The sequence below is a fragment of the Festucalex cinctus genome, chromosome 2 (assembly GCF_051991245.1).
Source record: "Festucalex cinctus isolate MCC-2025b chromosome 2, RoL_Fcin_1.0, whole genome shotgun sequence".
Lineage (NCBI taxonomy): Eukaryota > Metazoa > Chordata > Actinopteri > Syngnathiformes > Syngnathidae > Festucalex > Festucalex cinctus.
Genome location: NC_135412.1, coordinates 21,707,812 through 21,721,032, shown reverse-complemented (window position 1 = coordinate 21,721,032; position 13,221 = coordinate 21,707,812). Strand labels below are relative to the sequence as shown.

The following is a 13,221-nucleotide window of genomic DNA, read 5'->3' as shown; positions in this document are numbered from 1 at the left end:
TCTAACACTCAACGTTCATTTCGCAAGGGCAATCAAATATATCCGAGCCTGCCTCTTGCTCGCAGTCATCATCATGATGTTAACAACATCGTCCCCTCCCTTTTCCTCCACTCTGGTTTCATACCGCAAGCTCAAATTCCTGCCGTGGAATTTTACCCGCATTTCCCAAATAGAGCCACAAAATGGTTCCGCATGAAGACATCCAAGGACTTCCAATGCGTAGAAGCCAGTGATACAATCAGGGTTCAAACAAAAGGTGCTCTGTCCCGAGTTGTTCAACATCTTGATGTACTAAATACCATGAAATATGTTGGAATTCTGAACATTTGGCTCATATTTATCTTTTAATCTGAAACCCAAATATCTTCCTGTTCCAATTAGTGCTGTCACTATCGACTATTTTTAGAATCAATTAATCTATTTATTATTCAGTCAATTAATCGACTATTTTGATTCATGTAAAATTTTGCAATGAAGTTTATTTTAAAAAAGCAAAGCATTTTTTTGCCCCCTGTTTACTGTTTATTAACCAGTAATTGGTGGGGGGTTTTCGTACTTCGTATTTGTGTAGTGATTAAAAAAAAGGGGGGGGGGGGGCGGGGGGGGCTGTTGTTATTGTTCTGTTACCGGTTCGGTCACTGTTTTCCAAAGTAAAAACAGATGTTTGGAAAGGTCTTATTTTGTTTACACACAGAAGATAGTCTTCTTTTATGAAGGACTAGAGATATCAGTGTTGATATGCTGAAATCAGAGGATTTGGACAACTTTAAATAAATAAAAAAAATGGCACCAAATGATTACTCGATTATTAAAATAGTAGTCGATGAATTTGATCATTGATTACTTGTTTTGACATCTCTAGTTCCAGTACTTTTGGAATACTTGTATATTTTAATTTAAAAAAAAAAAAGTTTTTCATGTCTTTGATTATTTAACTTGCTATCATTTTGGGTTTTTGCATGCAACACAGTCCATTTTGGGCATTGCGCAAGGAGTATATGCAAACAGATGAGCACGAGCAATGTAAAATCGAGATGAATTGCACTGGCTGATTTTACATCTTTTAATAGCTTAAGCGAAAGCACACAATGCAGTGCTAGTAGAATGAGGCGACGGATTTAGCATTTTAGTTTGTGTAAAACATTTTTGGAAGGCCACTCGGGCACATATCTGTACAGCTAAGTGCCACAAAGTGAGAGCGAGTTAAATGGAACAAAACATGACATTTATAGTTGCTGGCTTCCAAGAAATCGATTTATTTAGTAATATGTTGTTCGCCTCTTCCACGAACACTTCCAATTCTATCACTTCAAATTTGATTTTGCGCTTACGGTGACCTCCCAAATTTTCTATAGTGTCCAAGCCTCTTAACTCATTTGCTCCCAAAAACATATGAATTCGTTCTATTTTAAATGTTTTAAGTCTCCCAAAGACATATTTATATGTTTGTTTTTCTATGCTAGAGATTACAGAAGGCTTTGATGCAGCCTCTCAATGCAAAGAAGTTGAAGAAATGGTAGTTATTACACAAACGGCCAGCAGATGGCAGGAGAGTATAAGAGACCAGCCAGGCCCATGTTGCAACAAGCGCTTTTTGTCAGTGTTTTCACCAGGAATGAGAATATTGAGGAAACTTTTTTTCATTGATGCTAATTTCTGCAAAATGGAAACAGATAGAAATATTTTTGTTTTCCTGATGAAAGAAGAGACTCTAATCTTTCTTTTGGTAGGTTCCATGTTTTTATAAGCAACACAACACAGTATTCTGCGGGCCATGCAATAGCAGTCAAAATCCAGTAAAAGAGCTGGAAGTGAAGGGGATTGCTTCTGTGAAAATGGTGGCGAGTGAATGAGTTAAATATGCGATACGACCACAGAGTTGACAAACGGCGTCATTGTCCTCCTCGTTTAAAATTGCTGAATAAAGTGTGCTAGTGGATACAAACAACTCACCTGTTCCAGGAGAATTCATTGTTTGTCTGAAGTGTGATACTTTATATTCAGTGGACCCTTGAATGTTCATGATTCAGCATTTGAAAATTCTCCTTTTTTTTTTTTTTTTTTTTTTTTTTTAAAAACGCATCCCGCTTAGTCTTGATCTCTGACCAGATTGTCTGCTTCTTTGCGCCCAACCCATCCGCCTTCCACTCATGAGGAAAAAAAAAAAGAAGCTATTATAAGCAGTATCAACATTTGAGTTTGACAAGTTTTTGTTATTTGCAGTGGGGTCATGCCCTGGTCCTGAAAAATGTTCTGCTAATCTAATTTGCTAGGAAGATTTCAACGCATGTCTCATACAGTTTATTTTACAGCCCTTGCACAATCTGTTCAAGTGAAGACGCTATTTAGCGCCCGCTATTTAGGATCTGAGTAAATCAGCCTACTGTCTGACCACTGCAGCTTCACACTCATTAGGCGTAAATGATGCCATGCTGGGCCTAGCGGATCTGTTTAGTCAAATGTGGCAGACATTTTTCCTTTCACCAATCCTGATGGTGGTGAGCAGGGGCGCAACTACCTACTTTCTGAGGGGTATGCAGACACATGAAAGACCCCCACCCCCTCCAAAAAATGCCAACCATTTACTTTATGAGGTTTTGACACGATGCCAGTAATATTACAGCAGGTGATCAGCTTAAAGGGAAATTGAGTGATTTTTGATTTTCCAATGTTCATTTATTGTTCTATTGCATCAACAAGATTATTATTTTTTTTTTATAATTTTTTTTAAGGTAATCACTAGTTATATTACATAGGTCGTCACAATCTTTAGGTTGTTGCATTCTATTAGTTCACCACTTGATGTCACTAAATTCTACACACTGTCTCTTTAATTAAAAAACACAAAAAAGATATATACAGTAACAAATAGCAGCAGCAGCACCCAGTGCACAACGCATTGTCTGTAGTGGAAATATGAAATTATGAGATTTGAAGAACAGTTTGTACTCTGTTGTTGTGTCTTTGCACCACGGTTATTTTAGTTAACAAAAACTAACAAAATAACTCAAAAAAAAAATCAAAAAACATTTTCATTAACAAAATAAATAAATAAATAATAAACTATATTTTATGTTTACAAAACTAATTACTGTATAGTGAAAATGTTCTTCGTTTTCATCTTTGATAATTTAATACATGAGCCTTTGGGATTGTTTTAATTGTGATATTTGGTATATTCATTTCTATAGTAAGCAGAATAAGAACATTTGAAAGTGTTGCACACAAGTGATGTCTTGTATCAGCAGCCAATAGAAAAGCACCTTCAGATGACGTCGCTTCTTAGGCGACAATTTTGAGTGCTTGACTTTTGGCTCCAATGGCTTCGCCTCGCTTGCTTTTTCATTTAACTCAGATGAAACACACCAATTAGGTAAGAAATGCAGTACTTTTTTTCATTTTACCATGATGTTTATTAAATCATTTAAATAAATCAATTAATTCAATTATTTATTTATTTTTTTAATTTTTACATTTTTTTTGTATTAAATTAATTAAGTCACAATCATCAAAAACAACTCAAACTATATTTAATTTTTTTAAATTCTTTTTTTATTAAAATAATTAAATAAATCACTATCATAAAAAAATACTCAAACTAAGCATTTTTGAAATAAATAAAACTCATAAAAACTAACAGAGCTGCCCTGAAAATCAATTAAACTAAATCAAGTAAAAAAAAAAAAAAAAAAACGAGAGAAGAGGAGGCGACAGTCACGGAGCAGAGGAGCGCCTTTGTTATTTGATCATTACACGTGATCCAAATAATTGTACTCCCATCGCTTTGGTGCCCCCCTCTGGCGCAGCGCCCCTATGCGGCGCATATATCCTGCATACCCCCTTTTTGCGCCACTGGTGGTGAGGAGATATGTTGTATTTAACAGCAAGGGAGTTTAGAAGGAAAAAAGTAACAGTGTTGCGTTTTATGGAGTATAATAGTGACAGTGCAGCTTGCTGATTGGCCTCTGAGGGTGGGTTCGGCAAGCATTGTTGGTGAAATGGCATCAAATTGTATTATTCACCAAAATTATTAACATACAAGTAGGGGTGGGCGATATGTTAAACAAAAATAAAATAAACAGAAACAAGTCTACTTTAATCGATCTAGTGAGATTCAAATGTTTAACTCAATTACATTTAAAATAGTAATAACAAGAAATTGACATTTTTAACACTGCTTATCAGTAAACCATAAACAAGTCTTGAAGATGGCTTAAACTCAGCTGAGTCCCAAGCAAGCAGCAGTTTGATTGTAATCATGACACCCTTTCAAAGGCCATGTCAAGATGAAGCCTTCTGCCAAAAGCTAGCACCACCCTCTCCATACAACCATGTATACCTCCATAAAGCACACAAATGGATTTAAAGCAATGGCCGAGAGGTCCGATTATTAGTTAGCACAAAAATCACATGAAATTATGTCAAACCAAACTTGTGTTTGCTTACCTTGTTGCTTCAGCTCTCCCTACTTTGTGATTCAAAACAACAAAAGATTGATTGACTCGTGCGAAACCCTCAATTTGCATCAGCAAGGAAACTATATTTGACTTCGAGGGACAGGAGCGGGTCGAAGACACAAGCAGCATAGCCAAGCGCAGCTTTCCATCCAAGACAACAGATGACGAGAATTTTTAAAGAGGTGATTCCAGTGAGTCTCAATATTTAATCAGCTTAACTGGCAGCAGGGAGAAAGAAAGCACCCCTGACAGCATTGCAAGGCGAATGAAAAGCCTCCGTGAGGTTTGGGACAAGCTGGAGATGAAACTTCTTCCAAACTAACAAGCTAACTGACCTCTGACTGCTTGACGATCAGCTGCAGAAAGATAAAAAGTAGGAAACTAGTAGTGCACTCGACAGCCCCATGTGAGGAAGTTAGTGTTATGTCCCAAAAGAGAGTCAATACCGATTATTAGCAGTCAGGGAGGCCGATAACCCATATTTGGAGTTGATATTCATTTTCACTAAAAGGAAAACTATTGGCGTCAAAATTTTAAAAAACAAATCTATCCAGCCATCCATTTTCTTGACCGCTTACTCCTCACAAGGGTCGCGGGGGGAGCTGGAGCCTATCCCAGCTGGCTTCGGGCAGTAGGTGGGGTACACCCTGAACTGGTCGCCAGCCAATCACAGGGCACACAGAGACAAACAACCATTCACACTCACAATCACACCTAGGGACAATTTGGAGAGCCAAATTAACCTGCCATGCATGTCTTTGGAATGTGGGAGGAGACCGGAGTACCCGGAGAAGACCCACGCGGGCACGGGGAGAACATGCAAACTCCACCCAGGAAGGCCGGAGACGGGACTCGAACCTGCGTCCTCAGTACTGGGAGGCAGACTTGCTAACCACTCAAACACAGTGCCGCCCTTAAAAAAAATTAGAATAAATAAATTTAAATAAATATATATATATATATTTTTTAAATCTTACCTTTGTTGAGATTTTTTTAAGCATTCATTGAACAATGAAATATTTGATTTTTTTTTTTAAATCTTACTCAATCATCTTAAAAAAAAAAAAAAAAAAAAAGTTCAGCGACTGTCCAGGGTCATTAGCCATTTAGCATGTCTTAAAAAAGGTTAAATAAAAACTTAAACTAGTACTAAACAAGTACTCCCTATTGTATTCCACAGTAAATAAAATTTTCCAAAATTTAAAAATATTTAAAATGTTAAATTTTGTGTGAGAAAGAGAATTCTCAAAGTCAGCAGCATCTCTTTTAAAGTTAACTGAAATTTTTAATAAATAGTTCCCTGATATTTACAGTTTTTTATTGCTCTATTATCGGACGTATGAGTCCTCAAAAAGCCGATGCCGATATTCGCCAAAATGCTGATAATCGGTCTTCGGTGATGATGATGTTTTCAAGTCCGAGATTTTGAGATAACAAAATAAACAGAAAAGAACAACTGTCCTCGCTGTGCAGCAGCAGCAGTAGAAGACAGTGAGATGATGCACACGCGTTTGCTTTGCTATTTTTAGACACCTTTCCTTTTCTAAAAAACCCAAGAGCAATTTCACAGCACTCCAAAAAAACAGTGCTCCTGCACTACATCCCTCCATTCAAAAAAAAAAAAAAGAAACAACAGTACAAATTCTCAGTTGAGATGTTTTCAAACTAAAGTCCACTAAATTCAGTTTTAATGCAAAAATGAAATACAGATGAACTGATTAAGTGCAAAAGGTGCACAGGATGTGGTTTGTAGTACAACCACACATGCGCTCACGCACAAAACAAGCAAGCACGGGGGGGTGTCCAACCTGTTGGGATGTGGTTGAGCGGCGACGTCTTGAGAAACTCCAGCGGCTGCTCCTTCCCCAGGATCCCCTCTGTGGGAGAGAGAGAACAGTCCGCTTCAAATATGGTCCGCAACATCGGGACGTGCTTGCAGCAACGACCCCGCTAATCAGGCAGGCGCTTCGGTACGAGCGAGCGGGCTTCAAGCGATCCGCTTGACGTGTTCTCCTGCTGCTGCTGCTGCGACGACTGCAACAGCATCTGGCTGTGACTTGAACAATTTTCAAACACACTCGCATGTGAGAGGGATGGTGAAGGCGAGAGCAGCCCGCATCGCCGTGAGTTCGGCGTGCGAATGGGTGGGTGGAGGGGGGGGGGATGTTGGGGCTCCACTGATACTGCCTGTGCTCAGCATAGCAAACGTGGCTGGCAGCAGCAAAAGAGGGATGGCGGGTGGGTGGGGGTTTGTTAGGGGGGCGCGTTGGAGGTAAAAATAGCTCACCCTTTTGTGTATAGCACACGCATGCAAACACAAAGACACACACCCCCCCACATGCACACACACACACACTGCTTTGGTGCGCTCCTGGTGTGTGTCTGTTTGTATATACCGGTTTGTGTATGTGTGTGAAGGCTGTAATTATAGTGGCAACATGAAAAGGCTTTTGTAGCTGCCGAGCCCTGGGAAGAAATGGCTATAAAAAGCAGAGTGACAGAGAGCGATGGAGGCGAATGAGGAGGAGGTGTAGGGGAAGACAAGAGGTAAGAGGAGGGGAGGATGAGGCGAGGAGGCAAAACAGCAAAGGGGTGCAAAAAAAGGGGAGAGGAAAATGAACAGTACACAAGCTTTGACACGAGTGTTGGTTTTATCAGCCATTTATGGGGGACCAAAACTGCCAAAATTCAAAATAAATAAATGACTAAATGAATAAATAAATAAATAAATAAATAAATGACTAAAAGTGAAAATAAAAAAATATATTTCGAAAATTATATTAAAAAAATAAAACAAATGGAAATAAAAAGATCAAAATACACACACATACATATACATATATATATATATATATATATAAAATTCTATTTTTTATATGCTTTTTATTTCCATATATATATTGGCAGTTTTTGTCCTCCATAGCCATTTTTCAATCACACTTGTTAGTTTTATCATATAAGTTAACCTCATTCCATTTTTATTAATCACCTTTTAGGTGACTATAGGTCAAACATTTCAGTCTGTATTTTAGTCCAAGATAACTTTAAGATAAGATAATTTTATTCGTCTCATTTTAGTCAACAGAAACTCAACATTTTAGTCTTGTTTTAGTCAGCAGATAATATTGAACTTTTCCACCTAATCTAAAACTACTTCACATAAAATTTTCTTTCATTTTTTTTTTTTTTAATTCAAAAGAATTTCATACACAATTACAGTATCTCAACAAGTGGCTATTATGACTCCATGCTACAAGCCTACAAGCTAATAAATTAGCTAAGCATTAGTTATCGGTCAGATTAACATTGCTTGAACATTAGCCTATAGCTGTTGCATTAATGTTACGTTGCACTTGCTAGCTGCAGATTTGACAGGTGGTGCATCTGTCACTGTGTGTGACAGATTAGCAGAGACAGGATTTTACAAAATCAGAATTTCAGTCTCGCCTTTGTTCGTGAACTAAAATGTCTATAGATATTAGTCCACTCTTTATTAAGTCAGCTAAATTTTTGTCCCGTCTTTATTAGTTGACGAAAACGCATACCGATTTAGTACCAGTTATTGTTTATTAATGAGCGTTTTAGTCTAGTCTAGTTTTCCTTCAGTGAAGAATGTGTGTTGACGAAAATATTTTATTTAATTTTTCGTTAACAAAATTAACACTATTTGACACCAACACACACTGGACTGTGTTTATAGATATCATATTTAATGCTCGGATTTTTAGCTTTAATCACCTGATCCACAAGGAGACATCTGAGGCAAAAACATGCAATTATTCTCTGCATGGGAGATGAGACCCATGTAAAATCCCCTTGGACGACTGAAAGAGAGGAAAACAGGCGAGCGTCTCGCTATTTCGGGAACTCTCTCTGGACCAAGCTGGCACATACGCTTAATTAGCAGCCAAGCTCCAGGACGCATCCTGCACTGATTTGTCTTGCGCGGCGCCCAAGTTCAGACGCGCCAATCCCCATGACGACCGGAGTCAGGATAGTAGGGGTGTGGGGGAAAAATAAAAAATAAAAAATTCGATATCGGCGATATATCACGATATTACAGCGTGCAATTCTCGCATCGATTCAATCTGAGGCCAAATCAATGTTTAAACATCAATTTTTAATGGAAATATTCAACAAAATGTCTGACTTAGGGTTAAGGTTCACACTTTAACTCATTCACTCCCAGCCATTTTCACCGAGACAACCCCGTTCGCTCCCGGCTGTGACTGATTTTGCAAAATGTCCACAGAATATTCTGTTCTATTGTTATTAAAAAAAATGTAACCTATGAAAAGGAAGATCAGAGTCTGTTCTATCATCAGGAAAAAAAAGCACAATTGTGTCTGTTTCCGTTTTGCAGCAATTAACATTAAAATATAGCTAAGTTTCATCATTATTCACAAACCTGTTGAAAACACTGGCAAAAATAGCTTGCTGCAACATGGCCCTGGCTGACCTCATACTCTACGGCCACCTGCAGGCCATTTTTTGAAATAACTACCATTGCTTTAAGTGACCTCTTCCTGTCAGAAGCCGTATCAAAGCCTTCTTTATGCACTAGCATAAAAAATAAAAAAAAAACATAAAAAAAAAATGTATAAATACGTTTTGGGGAGTGCAGGTCAAAGTATTAAAAAACGTATTTCGGTACATATCGGTATCAAATCGAATTATCACCTATGAATCGTGATACAGCTCGAATCACCATGTACTAGGCAATTCACACCCCTTCAAGATAGGATATTTTACACTAATGTCTCCATGTGTCATCTTCTTGCAAAGCAGATTGGAGTCGATCAAGCGGAAACGATTGTCAATCAAATCACTTTGTATCGAAACGCGTTTTCAATCCAAAATCAAAAATCAGAATCAAATCGAATAGAGACAGTCAAAGATTCCCACCCCTAACGGTTGGAGTTTGCAGCCGCGGGGGTAATGTGAAGAAACAAAACAAGGTAGTCACGACGGTCTCGCTTCGCCTATCAAAAACAAACCAATCCCCTTTGAGGATATCTTGTGATGAGCGTATTCAAATCACTCGCACGCTACCGGAGTTTGCAATCCAAATGACTACATTCTGTGACACCTGTGGCTTGGTCAGAAATCTGAAGCCACTTTCGCACAAATTACCGAGCGCGGATTTACATCTCGGACGCTAATGAAGGAAAATGAGGGAGGGCGGGGTGGTCAGGTGTCTCGCTTGCGGTAAGTCTGACAAAACATGACTTCTCGTTCGTCCGAACCGCACAGTTGATACCTGAGATTCAAATGCGGAGCACAGGTGTCCGTAAAACCGCAAGCGCCCTCTGCAACAGGGCTCAATCATCTCCAATGAAACCTTATGCCGCACTCCCCTTTCTCCTCATCCTCCACTCACATCCCCAACGGGAGAGCATACAAAGAGACGGACGGGGGAGCTATAAATAGCCTGGGCTCGCCTCGGGCACACAGTCAGTCAACTCGAGCGAATGCGGCTCATGCTCGTCAAGGGGCGAGCGTGTGATGGACGGTGCCGTAAACGGAGGTTGCGGGAGATGCTGGGTCACTTTGTCTGCCGCATTGCTGAATGCCGCTCCGCTCCGGCATGGAGAGCCCCCCACTCCCCCCAACCCCCCGTGTCATTGAATTCACTGCGCCGCCGCGCTGGCAGTTGTCCGCGTTGACTCCACTGCGAGCAAGGTGAACCTGACAGGACCGATGCAAGTAAATGAAACATTCCATCAATCCTTGAGGATCACTTCCCTCTGGGAACGAGATAGACCGATATGTTTTTTTTTTTTTCAAATATCTCTGGCATCTTATTCCCTGAATTTTATTTTAAACTGATTAAGTATCCGAAAGGCGGCACGGTAGTCGAGTGGTTAGCACGTCCGCTTCCCAGTTCTGAGGTCTCCGGTTCGAGTCCAGGCTCGGACCTTCCTGGGTGGAGTTTGCATGTTCTCCCCGTGCTTGCGTGGATCTTCTCCGGGTACTCCGGTCTCCTCCCACATTCTAAAGACATGCATGGCAGGTTAATTGGGCGCTCCGAATTGTCCCTAGGTGTGCTTGTGAGTGTGGATGGTTGTTCGTCTCTGTGTGCCCTGTGATTGGTTGGCAACCAGTCCAGGGTGTCCCCCGCCTACTGCCCAGAGCCAGCTGAGATAGGCGCCAGCAGCCCCCGCGACCCTTGTGAGGAATAAGCGGTCAAGAAAATGGATGGATGGATAAGTATCCGAATTCGAACGCACCGTGAAGGACGCCATGTTCCTGGTCACGTGAACGTGATGATGTATCCCGCGCGTAACCGGAAGCCGTCTTTGCTCATTTCAATGGGAATTTGCTGACGTCATGGGTAGGGCTGGGTTCAAAATATCGATATTATCGATATCATATCGATACGCCTTTACAGTATCGATACATAAAACCATGTATGATATATCGATCCCCCCCCCCCATGCCAGCTGGGATAGGCTCCAGCACCCGAGTCACCCGAATGTTTACCGGCGGCTGGATCTGCCAGATTTATCCGGCTTTCAGTTGGAAACAAATATTTGGAGTGTCCTCAGTGGCTGTACTAGAGGTGGGAATCTTGGGGCACCTCACGATTCGATTGCGATTACGATTCAGAGGCTACGATTCGATTATAAAACGATTATTGATTTCCCCCCCAGGCAGCAGAAAAAAAACAATGTATTTTTGTGCTTTTAATGTTTCGTACATTAGTTACAAAAATAGTACAAAAGTCCTCAGGCCTACATAAACTACTATTTCAGTATCAAGTTAACAGTTCAAAACAGTAAATAAAATACTCAAGTCCTCATTCTGTAACAACAGCTTTTAAGTATATTCAGTCTTCAACAGAATAAAACATAGCATTGAGCAAAAATATATTATTTTTATCCACTCAAAAGTGCATTGAGGTATAAATGAAAGACAATGTGAACTACTACTTCAATACAAATGCCAAAAAAAAAAAAAAAGTGCTTTCCTGCTTTTTAAGTTGTGTAAAGATGAACATGTAAACATTAAAGTTTCTCAGAGGTACAAAAAAAAAAAAACCCTCAAGTGCTTTTCTGCTTTTTAACTTGTGTAAACATGAACGTGTAAACATTAATGGGATCGTTCGGCTTTTTTAACATGAATCTCAATTTGATCCTCACCTCCCGTGTGTGCGATCAGCACTGACTTCTTTCTGACAGCGTTCGGTTCGACGTTGGACGAGAAGAAAATAAAAAAGAAAATAGTCCAGCAAGCTGGCTGGGGTCTCGGAAATAAAGCGTTTTTCTTCTAAAAACTATTTGTTTTCAAAAGCGTGATACATTTCCACCACAATACTCTTTTCTGAATAAAGTCAGACGCCATTACCGCCAGCCACTACTTTTCTGTTCGTTCGTTCGTATCACTGCGCGGCGCCCTGTCGAACGCTAACCGACGCACTGCAGCCAGCTAGCTGATACTTCCGCCTGAAGTTGTTTGCCTTTTCGGAGCAGGTCTGATCTCACGAAGAGGTGGGTTGGTCAGCTCAGCCATGCTTGTTGTTGTTTTGAATCTCGAGGCGTGAGTTGTGGATGTGTACTCTCGGTCCGTCCCATTAAGCGTCCCGAAGACCGCGCGCGCTACTGCGTTTCAGTTCCGCGTACTTTTCGCTCCGGTCCACTTTTAGTTTCGGTTCCCTTGGCATATTTATATAATCGGAATTTGGACTTTTGTGAATCATTCTCGATTGTTCCACGGCCGAATCGTGAATAATCTAAGAATCGGAAATTTTGCACACCTCTAGGCTGTACTGTTTTTGAAGAAGTGCTTCTTTAGTGTAAGGTGTAATTCCTCCTTTGATGTCCGCTATGGGACGCGGTCATTCCTCATGAGTGTCTTAGACTTAAGACGTAGATTTAGACTTGACTTTATTGATCCCTTTGGGATGGCTCCCTCTGGGAAATTTACATGTCCAGCAACAATGAGAACAGACAATAAAATAAAAAATAATTCAATCAATCAATAAATAAGGTTATTGCACCAGAGATTGAGTTAATAATAATAATAATAATAATAATAATAATAATAATAATAATAATAATAATATGTATCAGTGACTACTAACAAGTAACATGCAGATACCATTCATTCCAACACTAATATAGGAATTTGGATGCAGCATCTTGTATCTTGCTCATGCACAACATTCACTGATATGTGACATGCTCACTGCATGCCGATTTAAGATATCCTATTGGCCCTTGAATGCTCTTAAACAATGGCAGGACAGCTTTTTCATGTTGAGAAAAAAAAAAAAATTAGGTATCGGTATGGTATCAGCATCGATACTGTAAAGCTGGGTATCGTAATCGGTATCGGGGGCCAAAAAACGGTATCGGAACAACACTAATTGTTGTCATTCATTCCATGTAATTCAATGAGTATTTCACGCAAGCGATGCGTCACAATGATCACGTGACTGTCCAAAATGCCCGATACAGTACTTAACGCAAAAATATTCATAAAAAGTGCTCTAAAATCATAATTGCTCAACATAAATTGGCATTTTTTTCTGGGAAGATTTGAAATTAACCATTTCACAGAATAGCTGGTTAGTTTTTCATAAGTATTGTGTTCCTTTAAAAAACAAATGGCAAGATTATTTTTTTTTTCTCTCTCTCTTAAAGTCGTAGACAATATATACAGTTTTCCCTTTTTTATCGCGGGTGTTACGTTCCAAAATCTACCCGTGGAAATGGAAGTCCGCATTAATTAAAAAATAAATAAATAAATGTTAATTATATAT

The 13,221-nt window shown here is 39.6% G+C and overlaps 2 protein-coding genes across 2 annotated transcripts in view; one reads left to right on the top strand and one right to left on the bottom strand.

Moving 5' to 3' along the window:
- The window catches only part of LOC144014139 (histone deacetylase 4-like), a 43,415-nt gene extending 36,840 nt beyond the window's left edge, over positions 1-6,575 (bottom strand). The window contains exon 1 of the mRNA XM_077513713.1: positions 6,266-6,575. Coding sequence (XP_077369839.1) covers positions 6,266-6,380 — 115 coding nt within the window. The 5' untranslated portion in view covers positions 6,381-6,575. The remainder of the gene's footprint in view (positions 1-6,265) is intronic.
- btla (B and T lymphocyte associated) overlaps positions 1-13,221 on the top strand; it is a 252,007-nt gene that overhangs the window by 179,831 nt on the left and 58,955 nt on the right. The gene's annotated exons all lie outside the window — the stretch shown is intronic.